Below are 19,590 nucleotides of genomic sequence, written 5' to 3' on the forward strand. Positions count from 1 at the left end.
GCAACAGGTTACATTCACCATAAGTATAATATCTTCTAAGGCCACTCACGCAACATTCACTATTGGAATTTTGTATACTTTGATTCAGCAATAAAGACTAATCAGAGAGTATGATTTTTTTTCGAGTACATTGTTAATAATAGCTAGAGTGCAAATGGATAACTACTTTGCTGAAGTAGAGGTTACTTTTTTCCCATAATGGAATGAGGAGTTGCTGTTTTCATCATACTCATAAGTGTCTAGTGAAGCTTATTTTGCTTAAGACTGATTGCAAAGGCCAGTGAGCAGAGAAACTTCTACACTGATATAGCAGAGGGATCTAAAATCTCTGTTTTCTGCAAAGAACTAAGTTGTGGGTTGGTGGGGGTTTTTCCCCCTGTATCCTCTGTCACCAATCCTGGAGTAGTCTGCACTTCAATAGGTATGGCACAGCTCCTGAATAATGTCAGCACTCATGTGTAATGACCCCCGTGTAATGTATTATAAACATAGTAAAAGTATTATAAACATAGCAATGGCAAATCTGGGTTCACACAGAAGATACTGGCTTGGTGCTTTGTGGCAGATTCATAACTAAGTACAGTCTCTAAAGGATACTATAAAGTGTACAGTCATACTCACAGGAAAATATAGCTAGTCATCCACATATTACTGCCTTAATTTACATACTACTAATACCATGCACACTAAACTGTTAGCTGACTAACAGTTGGTCATTCTGAATGTACCCATGATACAGCAGATTAGATTTTCTCTATGATGAATGTTTCAGATAAAAATAAGAAAAGCAGATGTTCCTCTCAGCAGAGAAAAGGTGTACTTTGGCCAAGAGGTATTGGTGAGAATGACAGCGAGCACTCCCACAAGTACGAATGTACTTCCCATTTGCTAATTGTTTTCTGTCAGTAACTGAGTGAGCTATGTTATGGACACTTGTAGACAGAAATTAGTGCTGTTTTTACATTTATCACACGCTAGGTGTACCTCACTCCCATCTACATATGACATTTCTGTGGGCAGAAGCAGCTTTGGTCACTGTTTATCTAGCAGCTAATTTTTCTGTTTTGTCTCCATTCCTTGTTGAGCAATTCCTTTTACACACCTCTGTAGATTTAAATAAATAAGTAAAAATAAAAATTCTGTAGGCATTTCCATGATTACAAAAGATGATCAACATTTCAGGACATTTTCTTAATGTTCAGTCTGCCTTTTAATGCAAATCTTTTTAACATAAACAAGATTGACACTTAAATTATTAAATCTGAAGAAGTGCAGAGGAGATGCTGAATGGATATTCAGTATTTAATGTTCTGAATGCTGCTAGATTAACATCACATATGATTTAATATTTTTTTTAACCTTTTATCAGGTTCAGCATAAAACATGAGGGCTCTTGAGAAAAGTGAAACCAATACAGTATATTGATAAAAGCTAACAACTTTGAAAAATGAAAATGCAGAACACTGCTTTATATTGAACAACCCTAGTCATTACGAAGCATTAGTAATTACTGCTGTTGGGGAAAAAAAGAAAAAAAGGAAAGGAAAAAAAACCCAAACCCAAAAGATTTCAGCATTCAATTTTCCACATGCATCAAAGTCTTCCTTGAAAATACAGCTTGTTGGAACTTTTTCTTTCCAAGTTAATGAGGAGCTGTGTTCACGCTTGTTCTTGGAGGTCATGGACTTGATTCCCTACTGCAAAGCTCTTCTCTTGTCATTTGCCCCTACCCCAGAGCCATATATAATACTGATGAATTAGAGTGATAGAGTTTATCTATCTCAGACTGGAGAAAATAACTGCACAAGTAAGGAATCAGATGCTAGGAGGAAAATGAGCAATCAAGTACATAACTGCATCTGCAGTCGCCAAGGCAAGCGGCTCCAGTGCTGGCACAATCCACAGCAGAGCGCTCTAGGGAGGCGCACAGGGGGATTTCCCGAACCAGGGGAACCTCAGGGGGAGCTGAGAGAGCTGCCAGGAGCCCACAGCTCGTGCGACAGCGACAGCGGCTGATGGGACCTGGGCGGGGCCAGGAGCAATGGCGGCCAAGCCCCCCTACATGTATAAAAGAAGCCCCTGGGGAGTGGTAGCGACCAGGGCGGGCAAACAGGGCGTGGCATGTCAGCAAGGGCATGGCGCAACAGTTTGCGTGGCACTTTGCACAGAAGGGTGTGCGGGAAGGGCACTGAAGCCCTGCCAGCTCAACCAGGGAGCAATGGTATCCACCCGGCAGAAAGCCGTGGCCTCTCTAAGCTCTGCACCCACCACGACTGCCACAGCTGCCCAGACAGAGCTCCGGTGGGAACATGCTGCCACCCAGGTGTCAGGCTGCAGGGTGTGCCCTGCTCTTATGCCAGTATCGGAGGGCAGTAGTGAGCACACCTGTGGGAGGTGCACCCAGGTAAAGGAACTCCTCCGCTTAGTGACAGAGCTTCGGGAGGAGGTGAGTGGGTTGAGGAGCATCAGGGAGTGCGAGAGAGAGATAGACTATTGGAATGGCACCCTACCTTCCCTGGGACAGGCCCAACAGGCAGACAGGATGCATGATACGCAGGATTCCCTATCCTCTCTCTGCCTGGCTGAACACAGTGACTTAAGGGATAGGGGGCAATAGCAACAAGTTCCTGCCCAGCGCAGCAGGCACGTCTCCTCTGTGACTACCCCACCTTCCCACGTGCCCTTGCATAATAGATATGAGGCTCTGCAAGTGGAACCAAACAATGAGGACGATGGTTCATCTAGCTTGGCGGTGTCGCTGAGGTTAAGTCGGCCTACATTCTGCATCAAAACTGCTTCCATACAGAAAAAAAGATGAGTCATTGTCATAGGAGACTCCCTTCTGAAGGGAACAGAGGGCCCAATATGCAGACTGGACCCACTTCTTAGGGAAGTCTGCTGCCTCCCTGGGGTCTGGATTAAAGATGTGAAAAGAAAGCTTCCTACCCTGGTATGGCCCTCAGATTATTATCCATTAATGATTTTTCAGATAGGCAGTGATGAAGTTGCAACAAGAAGTCCGAGGGCAGTCAAGAGACTCTTCAGGGCCTTGGGAGACTGGTTAAGGGATCAGGAGCGCAAGTAGTGTTCTCTTCTATCCTTCCAGTTGCAGGGAATGATGAGGGAAGAAAGAGGAAGAGCCAGCAGATCAATACCTCGCTCCGAGCCTGGTGTCAACGGCAGAATTTGGGGGTTTTTGATCATGGGTCGGTTTACACAACACCAGGCCTGCTGGCAACAGACAGAATACACCTGTCTTAAAGGGGGAAAAGGATCTTTGCACAGGAGTTAGCAGGGCTCACTGAGAGAGCTTTAAACTAGATTTAAAGGGAGAAAGGGATAAAACCAGGCTCACTAGAGACAAGCCTGGGGGCAGCACACCAATGTTTGAGGGACAGTGTGCTAGCGAGGTCCATTGGTCTGCTGTCTCAGTGGAGGTAGGGGATGGAGATCCATGCGGCAGCAAAGACACGAGGGTTATTGATGTGTTAGAAACCACAGAAGCGCCTGAGCATGGTCATGTAGGAATTAGGGCTTCTCCCCCCAAAAAGGTGGCGGGATCAATAGCCCAACTGAAATGCATCTACACCAATGCACACAGCATGGGCAACAAACAGGAGGAGCTGGAAGCCATTGTGCAGCAGGAAGACTATGACATAGTTGCTATCACAGAAACATGGTAGGATGACTCACACAACTGGAGTGCTGCAATGGATGGCTATAAACTCTTCAGAAGGGATAGGCAAGGAAGGAGAGGTGTTGGGGTAGCCCTGTATGTTAGGGAGTGTTTTGATTGTCTAGAGCTTAATGACAGTGACAATAGGGTTGAGTGTTTATGGGTAAGAATCAGAGGGAAGGCCAACAAAGCAGATATCATGGTGGGAGTCTGTTACAGACCACCCAACCAGGATGAAGAGGCAGACGAAATATTCTATAAGCAGCTGGGAGAAGTCTCACAATCACTAGCCCTTGTTCTCATGGGGGACTTCAACTTACCAGATGTCTGCTGGAAATACAATACAGCAGAGAGGAAACAGTCTAGGAGGTTCCTGGAGTGTGTGGAAGATAACTTCCTGACACAGATGGTGAGTGAGCCAACTAGGGAAGGTACCCCGCTGGCCCTGTTATTTGTGAAGAGAGAAGGACTTGTGGGTGATGTGATGGTTGGAGGCTGTCTTGGGCATAGCAATCACGAAATGATAGTTTTCGATTCTCAGAGAAGTAAGGAGGGGAGTCAGCAGAACTGTTACTTTGGACTTACAGAGGGCAGACTCTGGCCTGTTTAGGAGCCTGGTTGACAGTGTCCCTTGGGAGGCAGTCCTGAAGGGCAAAGGAGTCCAGGAAGGCTGGACATTTTTCAAGAGGGAAATCTTAAAGGCACAGGAGCAGGCTATCCCCATGTGCTGAAAGAGAAGCCAGTGGGGAAGACCGGGATGGCTGAACAGAGAGCTTTGGCTGGAACTCAGGAAAAAAAGGAGAGTTTATGACCTTTGGAAGAAGGGGCAGGCAACTCAGGAGGACTACAAGGATGAGGTTATGCAGGGAGAAAGTTAGAAGGGCCAAAACCCAACTAGAACGTAATCTGGCTACTGCTGTAAAAGACAATAAAAAATGTTTCTATAAATATATTAGCAACAAAAGGAAGGCTAAGGAGAATCTCCATCCTTTATTGGATGCAAGGGAAAACATAGTGACAAAGGATGAGGAAAAGGCTGAGGTACTTAATGCCTTCTTTGCCTCGGTCTTTAATAGTAAAACCAGTTGTTCTCCAGGTACCCAGCCCCCTGAGCTGAAAGACAGGGATGGGGAGCCGAATGAAGCCCCAATAATCCAAGGGGAAATGGTTAGTGACCTGCTACACCACTTAGACACACACAAGTCTATGGGGCTGGATGGGATCCACCCAAGGGTACTAAGGGAGCTGGCAGAAGTGCTCAGCAAGCCACTTTCCATCATTTATCAGCAGTCCTGGCTAACTGGGGAGGTCCCAGTTGTCTGGAAGTTAGCCAATGTGACGCCCATCTACAAGAAGGGCTGGAAGGAGGATCCAGGGAACTACAGGCCTGTCCGTCTGACCTCAGTGCCGGGGAAGGTTATGGAGCAGATCATCTTGAGCACCATCACGCGGCACGTACAGGACAATCAGGTGATCAGGCCCAGTCAGCATGGGTTTATGAAAGGCAGGTCCTGCTTGACTAACCTGATCTCCTTCTATGACAAGGGGACCCACGTAGTGGATGAGGGAAAGGCTGTGGATGTTGTCTACCTGGACTTTAGTAAAGCCTTTGACATCATTTCCTACAGCATTCTCCTGGAGAAATTGGCTGCTCATGGCTTGGATGCGTGTACTCTTTGCTGGGTAAAAAACTGGCTGGATGGCCAGGCCCAAAGAGTAGTGGTGAATGGATTTAAATCCAGTTGGCAGCCGGTCACAAGTGGTGTTCCCCAGGGCTCAGTATTGGGGCCAGTTCTGTTTAATACCTTTACCAATGATCTAGACGAGGGGATCAAGTGCACCCTCAGTAAGTTTGCAGATGACACCAAGTTGCGGGGGGGGACTGTTGAACTGCTTGAGGGTAGGAAAGCTCTACAGAGGCATCTGGACAGGCTGGATCGATGTGCCAAGGCCAACGGTATGAGGTTCAACAAGGCTAAGTGCCGGGTCCTGCACTTGAGTCACAACAACGGCATGCAATGCTACAGGCTTGGGGAAGAGTGGCTGGAAAGCTGCCTGGGGGAAAAGGACATGGGGGTGTTGGTTGACAGAAGGCTGAATATGAGCCAGCAGTGTGCCCAGGTGGCCAAGAAGGCCAATAGCATCTTGGCTTGTATCAGAAATAGTGTGGCCAGCAGGACTAGGGAAGCGATCATCCCTCTGTACTTGGCACTGGTGAGGCCGCACCTCGAATACTGTGTTCAGTTTTGGGCCCCTCACTGCAAGAAAGACATTGAGGTGCTGGAGTGTGTCCACAGAAGGGCAACAAAGCTGGTGGAAGGGTCTAGAGAGCAAGTCTTATGAGGAGCAGCTGAGGGAACTGGGGTTGTTTAGCCTGGGGAAAAGGAGGCTCAGGGGAGACCTTATTGCTCTCTACAACTACTTGAAAGGAGGTTGTAGCGAGGTGGGTGTCGGTCTCTTCTCCCAAGTAACACGCAATAGGACAAGAGGAAATGACCTCAAGTTGTGCCAGGGGAGGTTTAGATTGGATATTAGGAAAAATTTCTTCACGGAAAGGGTTGTCAAGCATTGGAACAGGCTGCCCAGGGAAGTGGTTGAGTCACCATCCTTGGAGGTATTTAAAAGACATGTAGATGTGGCACTTAGGGACATGGTTTCATGGTGGACTTGGCAGTGCTAGGTTAATGGTGGGATTCAATGATCTTAAGGGTCTTTTCCAACCCAAACGATTCTATGATTCTATGATAAGGTGGAGACCAGTGATGAGTGGCGTTACTCAGGGCTCAGTATTGGGACTGGCGTTTAACATCTTTATCGGCGACGTGGACAGTAGGATTGAGTGCACCCTCAGCAAGTTTGCTGACAACACCAAGCTGTGTGGTGCGGTCGACACATTGCAGGGAAGGGATGCCATCCAGAGGGACCTTGACAGGCTTGAGAGGTGGGCCCATGTGAACCTTATGAAGTTCAACAAGGCCAAGTGCAAGGTCCTGCACATGGATCAGGGCAATCCCAAGCACAAATACAGGCTGGGCAGAGAATGGATTGAGAGCAGCCCTGAGGAGAAGGACTTGGGGGTGTTCGTTGACGAGAAGCTTAACATGACCCGGCAATGTGCACTTGCAGCCCAGAAAGCCAACTGTATCCTGGGCTGCATCAAAAGAAGTGTGGCCAGCAGGTCGAGGTAGGTGATTCTGCCCCTCTACTCTGCTCTTGTGAGATTCCACCTAGACTACTGTGTTCAGCTCTGGGGCCCCGAACATAAGAAAGATATGGACCTGTTGGAACGGGTCCAGAGGAGGGCCACAAAAATGATCAGAGGGCTGGAACAACTCTCCTATGAAGACAGGCTGAGAGAGTTGGGGTTGTTCAGGCTGGAGAAGAGAAGGCTCCAGGGAGAATTTATAGCGGCCTTCCAGTACCTAAAGGGGGCCTACAAGAAAACCAGAGAGGGACTTTTTACAAGGGCATGTAGCGATAGGACAAGGTGTAATGGCTTTAAATTGACAGAGGGTAGATTTAGATTAGATCTAAGGAGGAAGTTCTTCACTGTGAGGGTGGTGAGGCACTGGAACAGGTTGCCCAGAGAAATTGTGGGTGCCCCCTCCCTGGAAGTGTTCAAGGCCCAGTTGGATGGGGCTTTGAGCAACCTGGTCTATTGGAAGATGTCCCTGCCCATGGTAGGGGGGGTTGGAACTAGATGATCTTTAAGGTCCCTTCCAATTCAAACCATTCTATGATTCTATGATTCTATGATTTATTTTGAGTTTTGCATATGCTACCTTTAATAGAGCACCAAGTTTGATATTCTGAAATGCAGCAGTGTATCAGTCAGACACGTCCTTGTAAATTAAAACTGCCCTGAATGAACATCAAAAACAACAGACACCTCGTCTGGTTTTTATTTTTTGTTCTGAGTGAGATAAGCCATAACTGCAGGCACAGAATGCAGCAACAAAGGCAATGCTAAGTTCATTCCTCTGCATTACTAATATCTATATTAGGAAATAATGAGTTGGAAATCCTAGAAACAAATTTGGAGGGTTAACATTCTCCCTTCCAGGGTGACTTTCGCATAAGAACTTGCTAGTAGCAGAAGACATTTTGTCAGGCAGGATAGATTAGGATGTGCACTGGGATGGAAGTATTAAAGTGCTATTTCATCTGTCTTTCTCTCCTGCTCCTCCTGTTTCAACTATGAGGAACTTCCTGTCTGAATGCATTGCAATGGCTATCTCTGTATTTCAGATAAGCTTAAGACTCATGTAAAATGTGGTGCTGCTAATTAGTCAAGATGTAATTAGTCCAAGGAAATTAATTGTTCATAAATAATGTGGAATATCAGCTTCATGGCTCAAGAGATAAATTCAGAGCCTTTTCAGTGTTGTCTGTCTTAAAAATAAAATAGCAGAAAAGGATTATTAAGGAAGCTCTTCAAAACTCCCATTACCCTGCTAATGAAGATTTAATACATTGCTCAGAAGACATGGTTGATCTGCACTCTGTAAGGTCCTTCCACTATATCAGCATTTACATATCTCCAGCTGCTCTCATCAGAGAGGAAGCTAACAGTGACTTTGAAGAAGCAACTTATCTGCCTCCCAACGGAAAGTAAAGCCCTGTAAGTACAGTCCATGCACAGCAGTGGGTAGGTAGTTAAAAGTGTTCTCCTTCATTAAGTGGACTTCAAGTGAGCCACCTCTTGGGTGCGTACCACAGGCTGCTCTGACCTACCTGGAGCTGTTAGATTAATTAAAGTTCACTTCAGGATTGCATGTGTCAAGGATTGCTCAGTAGAAAGGTTAAGTTTGACTTCATTTCCTATAAAGCTGCCTGGTATTATTACTGTTATTCACTGATACAGTTTTGCAGTAACAGGCAAAGGACCAAGTCTGGGGGTTGAGACTGTATTGCTGTGACTGCAAAAGCACAGGAATATGTATTCTGTGCCCTCAGTATAAACAGCTAAGGAAACCTCTTCTATGTCCTCAAAAACACTATGAACTAATACCACGCTTGGTTTGGAACTTGCCTTTCCCATCTTTTTTCCTGATATTTTTATTTTATTCCTTGGTGAAAAGAGGGACACTTCTGGTTTTTTATCAACCACCTAGTCCTACATGCATTGGACAGAGTGTAAAGTCTATGCGAAATGTCACTAGATGAGAACAACATCATTTCAACACATACCTCACACAGTTGCAAAGGACTGCACAGGCAGAAGGCTGCAAAAAGTCAGACTCAGAGAAGTAGGTACATGTATCTCATTCCTTAAGGACAATATGTTCTGTGTTTTGTTGTATAAGTTTTGTATAGCTTCCAAAATTGTTTGATTGGTTGGTTATGGCCTTCAATGGTTTCTGGATTTTGTTTAATATAAAATGATATATAGTGGTATATCCTGGTTTCAGCTGGGATAGAGTTAATTTTCTTCTTAGTAGCTGGTACAGTGCTGTCTTTTGGATTTAGTAGGAAAATAATGTTGATAACACACTGATGTTTTAGTTGTTGCTAAGTAATTCTTATCCTAAGTTAAGGATTTTTCAGTGTCCTATGATCTGCCAGCAAGCAGGTGTGCAAGAAGCTGGGAGGGAGCACAGCCAGGACAGCTGACCCGAACTAGCCAAAGGGGTATTCCATACCATAGAATGTCATGCTCAGTATATGAACTGAGGGGAGTTGGCCGGGAGGTGCAGATCTCTGCTGGGGCATCGGTCAGCAGGTAGCGAGCAATTGCATTCTGCATCACTGGGTTTTTTTCCTCTTTTCTTTTTTCCTTCTTCTTTTTTTTTTTTGTTATATTCCTTTTCATTACAATTATTATTATTACTATTATTATTATTAATATATTTCATTATTATTATTGTTAGGATTAGATTTTACTTCGGTTATTAAATCGTTCCTACCTCAAGCCACGAGTTTTACCCTTTTTTCCGATTCTCCTCCCCATGCCACTGGGAGCGGGGAGGAGTGAGGGAGCGGCTGCATGGTGCTTTAGTTGCTGACTGGGGTTAAACCACGACATGGTATAACATTTCAGACCTGTAAAATTTTCTCAGTCTTCTGGATTTCTTATCAAAACCTCTGACTATCCTATAGAAGACCATGCCCAAAATATTTATTTGTTTTGAAAATACCCCTCAGCTTTCCAATGGAGTGAAATAACTGGAGTAGCTTGTTTAGAATAATTTATATTTTATTTTAAGTTCATGATCTAGAACTGTTATATTCTCTAATCTGAGTTACTGGCAGATACTGGTGCCATTAAAAATCTCATTCTATTCTCTCCTCTCAAGTTAGAGAGTGATTTCTCCACCACAGCTATCACTAGTCAGCTAGCGTTTCTACAGAGGATAGATATAAAAGGATCAAAAACTTGTAAGACATCTATAAAACAAGATTGTTTTGGATATTTAAGACAAGTTTCCCCCTATTCTGGGCACAGAAATGCTTGGCTTTAGTAAAAGCCAGAGGCAGTGCTTGTATCAGCTGAGAGCCAAAGATGTTAATAAACAATTTTCTTGGGTTTGCATGGCAAGGTTTTGGTAGTGGGGGGGCTACAGGGGTAGCTTCTGTGAGAAGATGCCAGAAGCTTCCCCTATGTCCAACAGAGCCAATGCCAGCCGGCTCCAAGATGGACCCGCCGCTGGCCAAGGCCGAGCCCACCAGTGACGGTGGTAGCGCCTCTGGGATAACATATTAGAAGGGGAAAAAGTTACTGCACAGCAGCAATTGCAGCCGGGGAGAGGAGTGAGAATATGTAAGAGAAACAACTCTGCAGAGCAGACACCCAAGATCAGTGAAGAAGGAGGGGGAAGAGGTGCTCCAGGCACCAGAGCAGAGATTCCCCTGCAGCCCATGGGGAAGACCAGGGTGAGGCAGGCTGTCCCCCTGCAGCCCATGGAGGTCCACGGTGGAGCAGCTATCCACCTGCAGCCCGTGGAGGACCCCACGCCAGAGCAGGTGGATGCCCGAAGGATGCTGTGACCCCGTGGGAAGCCCGTGCTGGAGCAGGCTCCTGGCAGGACCTGTGGACCCGTGGAGAGAGAGGAGCCCATGCTGGAGCAGGTTTGCTGGCAGGACTTGTGACCCCGTGGGGGATCCACGCTGGAGCAGTCTGTTCCTGAAGGACTGCACCCCGTGGAGAGGACCCATGCTGGAGCAGTTTGTGAAGAACTGCAGCCCGTGGGAAGGACTCGCGTTGGAGAAGTTCGTGGAGGACTGTCTCCCATGGGAGGGACCCCACGCTGGAGCAGGGGAAGAGTGTGAGGAGTCCTCCCCCTGAGGAGGAAGGAGTGGCAGAGACAATGTGTGATGAACTGACCCAAACCCCCATTCCCCATCCCCCTGTGCTGCTATGGGGGGGAGGAGGTAGAGAAATCGGGAGGAAAGCTGAGCCCGGGAAGAAGGGAGGGGTGGGGGGAAGGTGTTTTTAAGATTTGGTTTTATATCTCATTATCCTGCTCTGATTTGACTGGTAATAAATTAAATTATTTTTTTTCCCAAGTCGAGTCTGTTTTGCCCATGACAGTAATTGCTGAGTGATCTCCCTGTCCTTATCTCGACCCATGAGCCTTTCTTTATATTTTCTCTCCCCTGTCCAGCTGAGGAGGGGAGTGATAGAGCGGCTTTGGTGGGCACCTGGTGTCCAGCCAGGGTCAACCCACCACAACAATTTTCCCATGTTTTTCTTGCAGCCTCACTGAAAGTTACAGGCTTCTCAGCTAGCTGTAACTCTTATTTTCTCTTGTTTTTTTTACTTGAGAAGATGGCATTTTGTAAGTAATGAACAGCCAAACCTTAGGAAGAGTTGAATGAATATCCAAATTATAACCCAGATTTTTCTCATAGTCTTATATTTTACCTCAGTGGCAGGGATGATTGCTGAGTTCTCCTGCCAAAGATAAAAATGAACAAGTAAATTAATGTGTGAAGATACAAGTAGGAGTTCTTAACCAAATGATATACTCACTCTTCAAGTTTTTTGTTGTTTAGCACTCCTTTTCCATCCTGGTCCTTGAGGATTAGCTATGTTATCTTTACTATTTTCATCTTTTTTGCCTTGCCTCCTCCCTCTCCCGATAAATAGTCCCTGTGCTTCATGCTTTGCAATATTTTTTCCCACCTATTTCCTTTTGAATTTGTCTTAATAACTTACCAAGTTTCAGAGATACTATCTTTGCTCCATCTTAATCCATTTTTTACCCAATTTTTTTTTCGTAAGCAATGGCAGTATTATAAGGTGACACTTTTGGTAACAGCCTAGATGGGCACAGTGGAAAATCGTTTCACTGGCCAAAATTACACATGTTGATAGCCTGACATCAGATTCCTAAGTGGCGTGTGTCATTGTCGTGGTTTAACCCCAGGTGGCAACTAAGCACCACACAGCCACTCGCTCACTCCCCCGTAGTGGGGTGGGGGAGAGAATTGGAAGACTAAAAGTGAGAAAACACGTGGATTGAGACAAAGACAGTTTAATAAGTAAAGCAAAAGCCATGCACGCAAGCAAAGCAAAACAAGGAATTCATTCACCACTTCCCATCGGCAGGCAGGTGTTCAGCCATCTCCAGGAAAGCAGGGCTCCATCACACGTAATGGTTACTTGGGAAGACAAAACGCCATAACTCCGAACGTCCCCCCCTTCCTTCTTCTTCCCCCAGCTTTGTATGCTGAGCATGACGTCATATGGTATGGAATATCCCTTTGGTCAGCTGGGTTCAGCTGTCCCAGCTGTATCCCCTCCAAATTCTTGTGCACCCCCAGTCTACTCACTGGTGGGGTGGCATGAGAAGCAGAAAAGGCCTTGACTCTGTGTAAGCACCGCTCAGCAATAAGGAAAACATCTCTGTATTATCAAGACTGTTTCCAACACAAATCCAAAACATAGCCTCATACTAGCTACTATGAATAAAATTAACTCTATCCTAGCCAAAACCAGCACAGTCATGTAACATAAAACAATACTGGTGGGATTCAGAGATTGAGAGGGGAATAAACCTAAGGTAGTTAGTAGTTGATTATAAAACCTGTATGTACATACAAGAAGATAAACTAGTTATCTATATAATTAAAAGGTGCTTAACTTTTTTATTGATAATTCAAACACAGCATGAATATGTGGAAATATTTCATCAATACATGGAAACATAGCATATGAAGATATATTTAGTTATTTCTGGGTAGCAGGACTTTCCCATACTCTTACCAGTACACACACCTGCTTTATGAGAACTACCTCTTCGCAGCTCTGAGGTGAGCCATGCCCTGGTGGCTCCAGAGCAGCAGATGGCACCTCTTTTGCCATGTCTGAGTAGTGCTTGTGCACAGCTGCAAATCTGTTTTCTCATTCTTTCTTTTACAGTCAAGTAAGTTCTGCAGTGACAAGAAAGAGGGCAATTTTGGTTAAAAGCATATCTAGCTCAACAGAAAATCTGGCAAAGGGGGAGAAAGGAAATTATACAATCGAGAGCAATCAGAAAATTATTTTGATGAGTGATTACCATCAGACTGCAATGTTTCTACATGGATCCACAGGGCTTGGTATGAGCCCAACTGCAATTTGACATTTGTATAAAATCAGCAGTCCACATAAAAGAACAGCTTATGAATGACATGATTTTTTGTACTATGTTAAAGAAGAAGGAGGACTGAAGGGACCAGGTATTTTCAGTCACTGAATACAATGGGTCTCCAGCTCAGCCAGAGCTGTCAGCTGAAATTGTGCCACTTTTTCTTTAAAATGAGCATGTCAGAATATGCTGCTGGCTCCAGTCTCTACAGCTAGGATTCATTAGTATACCAATTACTAACCTTGAACAAGGTAACCCTTTAACCAGAGAAAACTTGGGTCTGTGGGGTAAAATGGGTTAAATAAATCTCTCTCTGCCCACTGTGTTTGAGTAGAGCTGATACTTTCCTCCCAGCACGTTCTCTGCCCACTATATTTCAATGGTCCACTGAGTTGCAACAAATCCTGCATCAGCCTCTTCTGGTCTTTAGCGAAATGACCTTCCTCCTGTCAAGTCTGCGACTGGGATGTAGATTTGCTTTCCGACATGCCCTGATCCTTTCAGGATTCTCCTAAATTTCACTGAGGCTCCAGACAGATGCTTACTGCTCCTGCCATCCTACCCTTCCTCTCCCTACATCCACCACTCTCAGTCATTTTCTGGGAAAATGAAATACTCCTCTCCCTCTGGAGTGCCTCAGTTAACTCAGTGTGCAACTGCTAAGGCACATAGGCAATACCATGTGCTAAACCATGACAAACAACATGAAGTTCTCTCTCACATGTTCAAACAAAATAGCCCTATTATAAAGATTTAATTGTGTATATGTGAGATTTCATGTTATACATTTAAGGGCAGGAGAGGAAACCACAATTACAAAACAGAAATTACCTTATAAAAATTGGTGACTATGAAAAAAATGTTGGTGTTACAGTGAGAAAGCAACTCAATATACAATCCACCCCATATTAATAGTTTGTGAAACTCTAAAGAGAGAAATAATGAGAAGTGAAACTAATTTCCTATTCATTCGACTAGTAGGACTGAAACTGGATTACTACCACCACTTCTTTCCGATGCTCCTTTTTTAAAAAAAAGTTGAAAATTTATGAAGCTCATAAACTGCCAGCCATGCAGATAAGTGAAAAGTCGGTAGAAGTCATTCCAGTGTGACACTCAGGGTGGGATTCAGCTCACCAGGTGGGGTGCCTGAAACTTAGATGTCAATATGTAGCTATCCCTCTAACAACCCTTTACACTAGTCTTCATTTAGGGTTTGTAAACGTAGGTGCCTACAGCCATTTTGAAGCTCCCTGGGGTACCTGGAAGGGCTGCACGGGGTGCTCCAAACTGCACCTGTCTCAGCAGAGGCAGCCGGCCCTCACCTGGGTCTCCAAGGTCCCTTCATTCTGATGGAGAAGGCCACAATAAAAGCAAGTAGCCAAAAGCTAAATCCAGACAAATTAAAGTGAGAAATGATACACACTTTTTTGGTGGCTGTGATTAACTGTTAAGCAACAAGTGTAAAGTAAAACATCAAAGCTTGTGTCAGATTGTTGGTATTTTGGTTACTTCAAATTAAGACTGGATTTGAACCAAACAGCAAATTTAGAATAATTTGACACGGCTGCAGTTGTTAGCTCAAATGTAGTGCTTTGGTTTTGAAGAGGCATTTGTTGAAGGGCTGTCATTTTTACAGGAAAATAGAAAAACAAAAGAGAGACAGATTAAGTAGGGAGAGAAAAACACCTTTCTCATCTCTAATCATGTATCTGTCTCTACATTAGGGTCCCAGATCTTCAGCTCAGAAATGTATTTAACTGTGACATGAGGGATAACAGGGAAATTAGTCAAATTTCTTTTGCTGTGGGAGAATAATACAATGGCAACATGGACAAGGCAGCCAATTCTAATCTTTGAACTTTGTTTTATTTTATTTTTCTCTCTCTTAGGTTTGTTTTGTGTACTTCTCACTTACATTTCATTCTCTTAACTTTGATGTTGCCCTTTGTGATTCCTGGGTGAGCTTTAGTCACTGGCAAAAGTGCTCAAAAGGATTTGCATTTCTTGTGTGCCTGTCACTGTTTATGATCCTTGCTTCTCCCTTTTTCAAAAATTGTTGTTTTATTCACAGATGTGGAAAAGAATGGAAAGGAAACCGTTGCCAAATAAGTGCTAAGCCTCTTCAGCCTCCAACTTCAAGTCTCCTTCAAAATGGTGAGTCTGTGACAAGAAAGAAATATCTTTCAATTCATTCTTTGAGTGTTTCCTTTTACTTATTTGTGTCTTTGATTGCTCCGATTTTGCAGATATTTGGATTGGCTTGGGTATTGGTTTCTTGCTGATTAAAATTACAGCTGCTGCCTTGTATTTCCTTTCGAAGAAGAAAGTGCCAGAAACGTAAGTGAAACTTTTATTTAGTGTAGCAGACACAAATGTGGCACAAAGCAATAGCTAACTGCCCAGTCTCTTTGGTTTCAACTTTTAAATCTCCCCACAGTCTGTTTGTCTTCATATGCAACACTAAGCATAAAACCTAGCTTTGCAACAAAAACTGACCTTAGTGGACCCCAGTCTGGAAACACTGAGTTAAGGTTTGACCGCTTAGAATGTTTTGATTGCAACATTGTATGATTATTCCTAAATTATAAAATTCACCTTTTATCCCCCTTAACAGCAGTAGCCCTGATTTTTGTACATGGTAGTTACATGTGAAAAATAGAAGGTATTTATGGTTTTTTGAAACCTCTGAGGCCAGATTAGTTTCTTACAGGCAGATTCACAGCTCTTCCTGAAGCTACTGAGTACCACATGCACCTGGGAGGACATTTTTGCCCTAAATATTTCAATATTTACCCACATCTGAGAACTTTCCCTGTGATAACTGGATGGAATAAAAGGGGGGGGGTGTCTATTTTAAAATACTAGGGTTTTTCATAAAAAGCTTTAATAGATTGGAAAAAATGCAAGCTGTGAGACTGCAGAATTACGCAACCTTTTTTACAAATCATAGTGTTTGCCCCCTCTACTTTAGTTACTACAGACACACTCACAATCTGACTTTCTGTTTTAATGTTTTATTAGTCATCTTAATCAGTGGTTCTTTAGATGTGTCTCACCAATGTCACCTTATCTGTTCCTTCCACCCGTTTCCCCTACCACTTCGTCTCACAACAATTATCTAATACAGCCATCTTGCAGTAGCTTCCTCCCAGTACAGACCTCTTGGCTTGTGGTACAAGGACCTGTCTTACTCGTGGTGAATGAGTGCTCTAGATGGTGATTATTTTTTTTTCCAAATCTATATTTCTTCCGTCCAGTACTGTGCTTGCTGTTAGTACTGTGCAAATAGCAACTAAATTATCTTCTGACATCCTACAGCATAAAGTGCATCCTCAGTAAAGGAAAAAAAAATCAGCAAAATTGGTGGTGGTTTATGTTAAAATTTATTTCAAGTGCTTTGAATAACAGTACTAGTAGTACTAGAGATACCTCTTCATCCAATTATTTGATTTCAGAGTTTTTTTAAGATATGCCTTAGACTGACAGTTCATCATTTCACAGATATATTTCCTAGCCCTTCCTGTCATCCTTCTGATAATCTCTGTTTTCTCTCTCCTCCCAAATTTAAGATGTAAAAAATTTTTTTTGCTGTGTCTTAATTTCCTGTAACACTTGTATTCCTTCTCTGCCCATCTCTTGACTTATTCTGCTGGATCCTTCAGTCAGCGAGTACCTACCACTGTCCCTTCCTGCCTTTCAGCAATTCCTGTTGTGCATTGCCTTGTCCGTTTTCATGTTGTTAGATTTCCCTCACCTCTCATTTTCTTCTCCAGAATTCATCTTCAAAGCTGTCTCTTTTCCTTTAAACTTGTGCTCTGCTATAGACCTTTCTCTCTTTGGGGATGTTGTTATCTCCCAAACTATCTACTAAACTGTGCAGACTCCTGTCCTGACGTTATTACTGCTGACACATCTCCTAACACTGCATGCTACCCCTGACAGGTAGAGTTGTCTATGGACACAGAAGCAAAATGTTGAAGCAGGAACATTTAGTGGTTGTGCTACTGTTAATTGAGTGCATAGCTTCACCTACTTTCTTTATGTCTGCTTCCTCTTCTGTAAAGTGGGAATAATAGCACTTCCTTAGCTTACTTCATAGGGGCTTTAAGACTTAATTCATTCACATTTATACGACCTGCTAAGGTACACATATGGAAAGGCACCTCAGAAGTGCAAGATTATTCGTATTGTAAGAGCTGCTTGATTTTTTTTTTGTGATTTCAATTAATATTTTTGCAAAAAAAAGTCTAATGTTTTTTCTCAGAACATCTTTGATAGTTTCAATCAACAAAAGATTATTTTTTCTTACGCTGCTTCTCCTGTGCTCTGAACACTCCCTTTTACCTTTTTCTTTCATAAATGTCTGCTTAAGGGTTACTGAACTGCCATCCACTTCTCTTCTACCCACATACCTGTATTCAAGGAATATTTTTTCATTTCTTGTAATTATATATGCTAAAAAAAATAGAGAGTCTTTTTTGTACATGAAAAGGTACCCTGTTGCAATATGATGTCAAACACTTAAGTGTCCTAATAGGTATGTAATAAAACAGGGATGAATGAGGATCTTCTTACTATGACACTAAGAAAATATTACAGCCCTGACATGAAGGGAATCACAGCTGTGAAATAGAGGGTTAGATAGTTTACACAGCAAAGCTTATTCTGGTCTTGATTGTTTTCACTGGAGCTGGCAAAAAGGTAAGTTATGATGATGGAAATTTTTGTGGTTCCAAGTTTTGTCTATTAGGAACCGACTAAGATTGTCAAATCATTTTGCCCATGGTACAGCATAAAAATTTTTATTTTCATTGTTTTTAATCACAGTTGATTTAACATGTAAGTTAAAATGCATTTTAAAGGCATCTTATCAAGAAATAATCTAGCTAATAAATGGCAGTTTAATTGAAATTGTGAAATTGTGAAAACAATGAAATCTGAAACTTTGAATTTGAGAAGATAAGCTCATCCAGGCAGTTTGTCTCTCCTTCTTCAACTACCTAGTGCCTAGCATGATTTGGTATACAAAAATCACAGCTGGAAACATAGCAGTAAATTAAAGCAAGTTACTCCTTTACTGCTTAATCAGTAATCAGAAGTGACTAGTCAATATGCAGCCAATGTTATCATACTGAAGTTTGGATCTTTAAGATAAGGCTTTAGAATAAGAAGTGACTTGTGTTTGCATAAGTCTGTAAAATGTACAATGTGACAGCACCACACAGAGGCATGAGATTTTACTCCTGATTTTTTTTTTAGAGGATTTGATGAACTAGAGGAATTTAACCGTGCACATGAATGATACTTTCCTACAATTCATTTTCACTTCAAAGGCTTGTGTCCGCTTTTAGCCTTCCTGGGTCATGTTGTTTGCTTAAAGTCACTAGGCACTAGAGACACTCTAGGAGTGCCTGCTTGGCCATCCCTTCACAGGGAAGCTTTCACACACTTGAGCCCACATTTACTGCCTTTTGATAAATTCTTTTGCTAGCTATTTTTTAATAATTTCTATTAGTGTCTCCTTTTTCCTTACTGGTATAGAACCACACATGCAGGCATTGGCAGATGGTCCTCCAGATGCACATTAACAGTTGTAGGTGCTAGCCCCCAGGACATTTTAAAATGGAGCGCAGGTCTGTCTATGCCCCAATGGAAATAGCACAGGAATGTGCACAAGAGCTGGAGGAGAAGTTTCAGAGTCCGATAGAACTAATTTTTTCACCAGAAAACCAGGTAGCAGGCAGTAGGGGTAGGCTGGTGACCCCTGAGACAATTGCTGGCTAAGAAGTCGTCACTAACAGCGGTGAGAATCTGAGAGTTACATTTGTCCCTCTTTTTCTCCACTGGAAAGATTGATAGTGCCTTAACCCCTCCTTTCAACCCAGAAAGAATGCCCTGCTTCCCCTTTGCTCTCTCCTTCTTCTCCTTCCTTTGCAAGAATTTCATGTCTCATCTGAAGGCTTTAAACTCTTCAGTGCCTGAGTGGGAGTTACTGGAAGTCATCATATAAGTTTATTTCCTAATGGACAAAAGCAGCCCGCCACATGGCTTGGCAGCAGTGTACTTCATTACCACGATGGCATTCAGATATGCAAGCTACTTCCCAGATCCTAGCTGGGGATATGTGAAACTTTTGTATAGAAACCCCAATCAGGGAAGCTTATAAGTTTTTCACATTCCTGTTCATGTTCCAGAGATGACATTTTCTAGTCCAGAAGGGAAGGCTGCCAGTTACTCCATTCCTTCAGTGGCATTTGTCCGTATTCACCAAATAGAAGCAAAGCTTCATTTTAGCTTCCATTTTATTGCAGCTGCTTTCTCATGCTTCATTTTACTTTA

At 43.3% G+C, this 19,590-nt stretch overlaps 1 protein-coding gene across 1 annotated transcript in view; it reads left to right on the forward strand.

Moving 5' to 3' along the window:
* Positions 1–19,590, forward strand: part of MALRD1 (MAM and LDL receptor class A domain containing 1) — a 295,587-nt gene that overhangs the window by 267,803 nt on the left and 8,194 nt on the right. The window contains exons 36-37 of the mRNA XM_050890929.1: positions 15,323–15,405; positions 15,498–15,588. Of these exons, the coding sequence (XP_050746886.1) occupies positions 15,323–15,405; positions 15,498–15,588 (174 nt within the window). The remainder of the gene's footprint in view (positions 1–15,322; positions 15,406–15,497; positions 15,589–19,590) is intronic.

This window comes from Gymnogyps californianus, chromosome 2 (genome assembly GCF_018139145.2).
Source record: "Gymnogyps californianus isolate 813 chromosome 2, ASM1813914v2, whole genome shotgun sequence".
In the NCBI taxonomy this organism is placed as follows: Eukaryota; Metazoa; Chordata; class Aves; order Accipitriformes; family Cathartidae; genus Gymnogyps; species Gymnogyps californianus.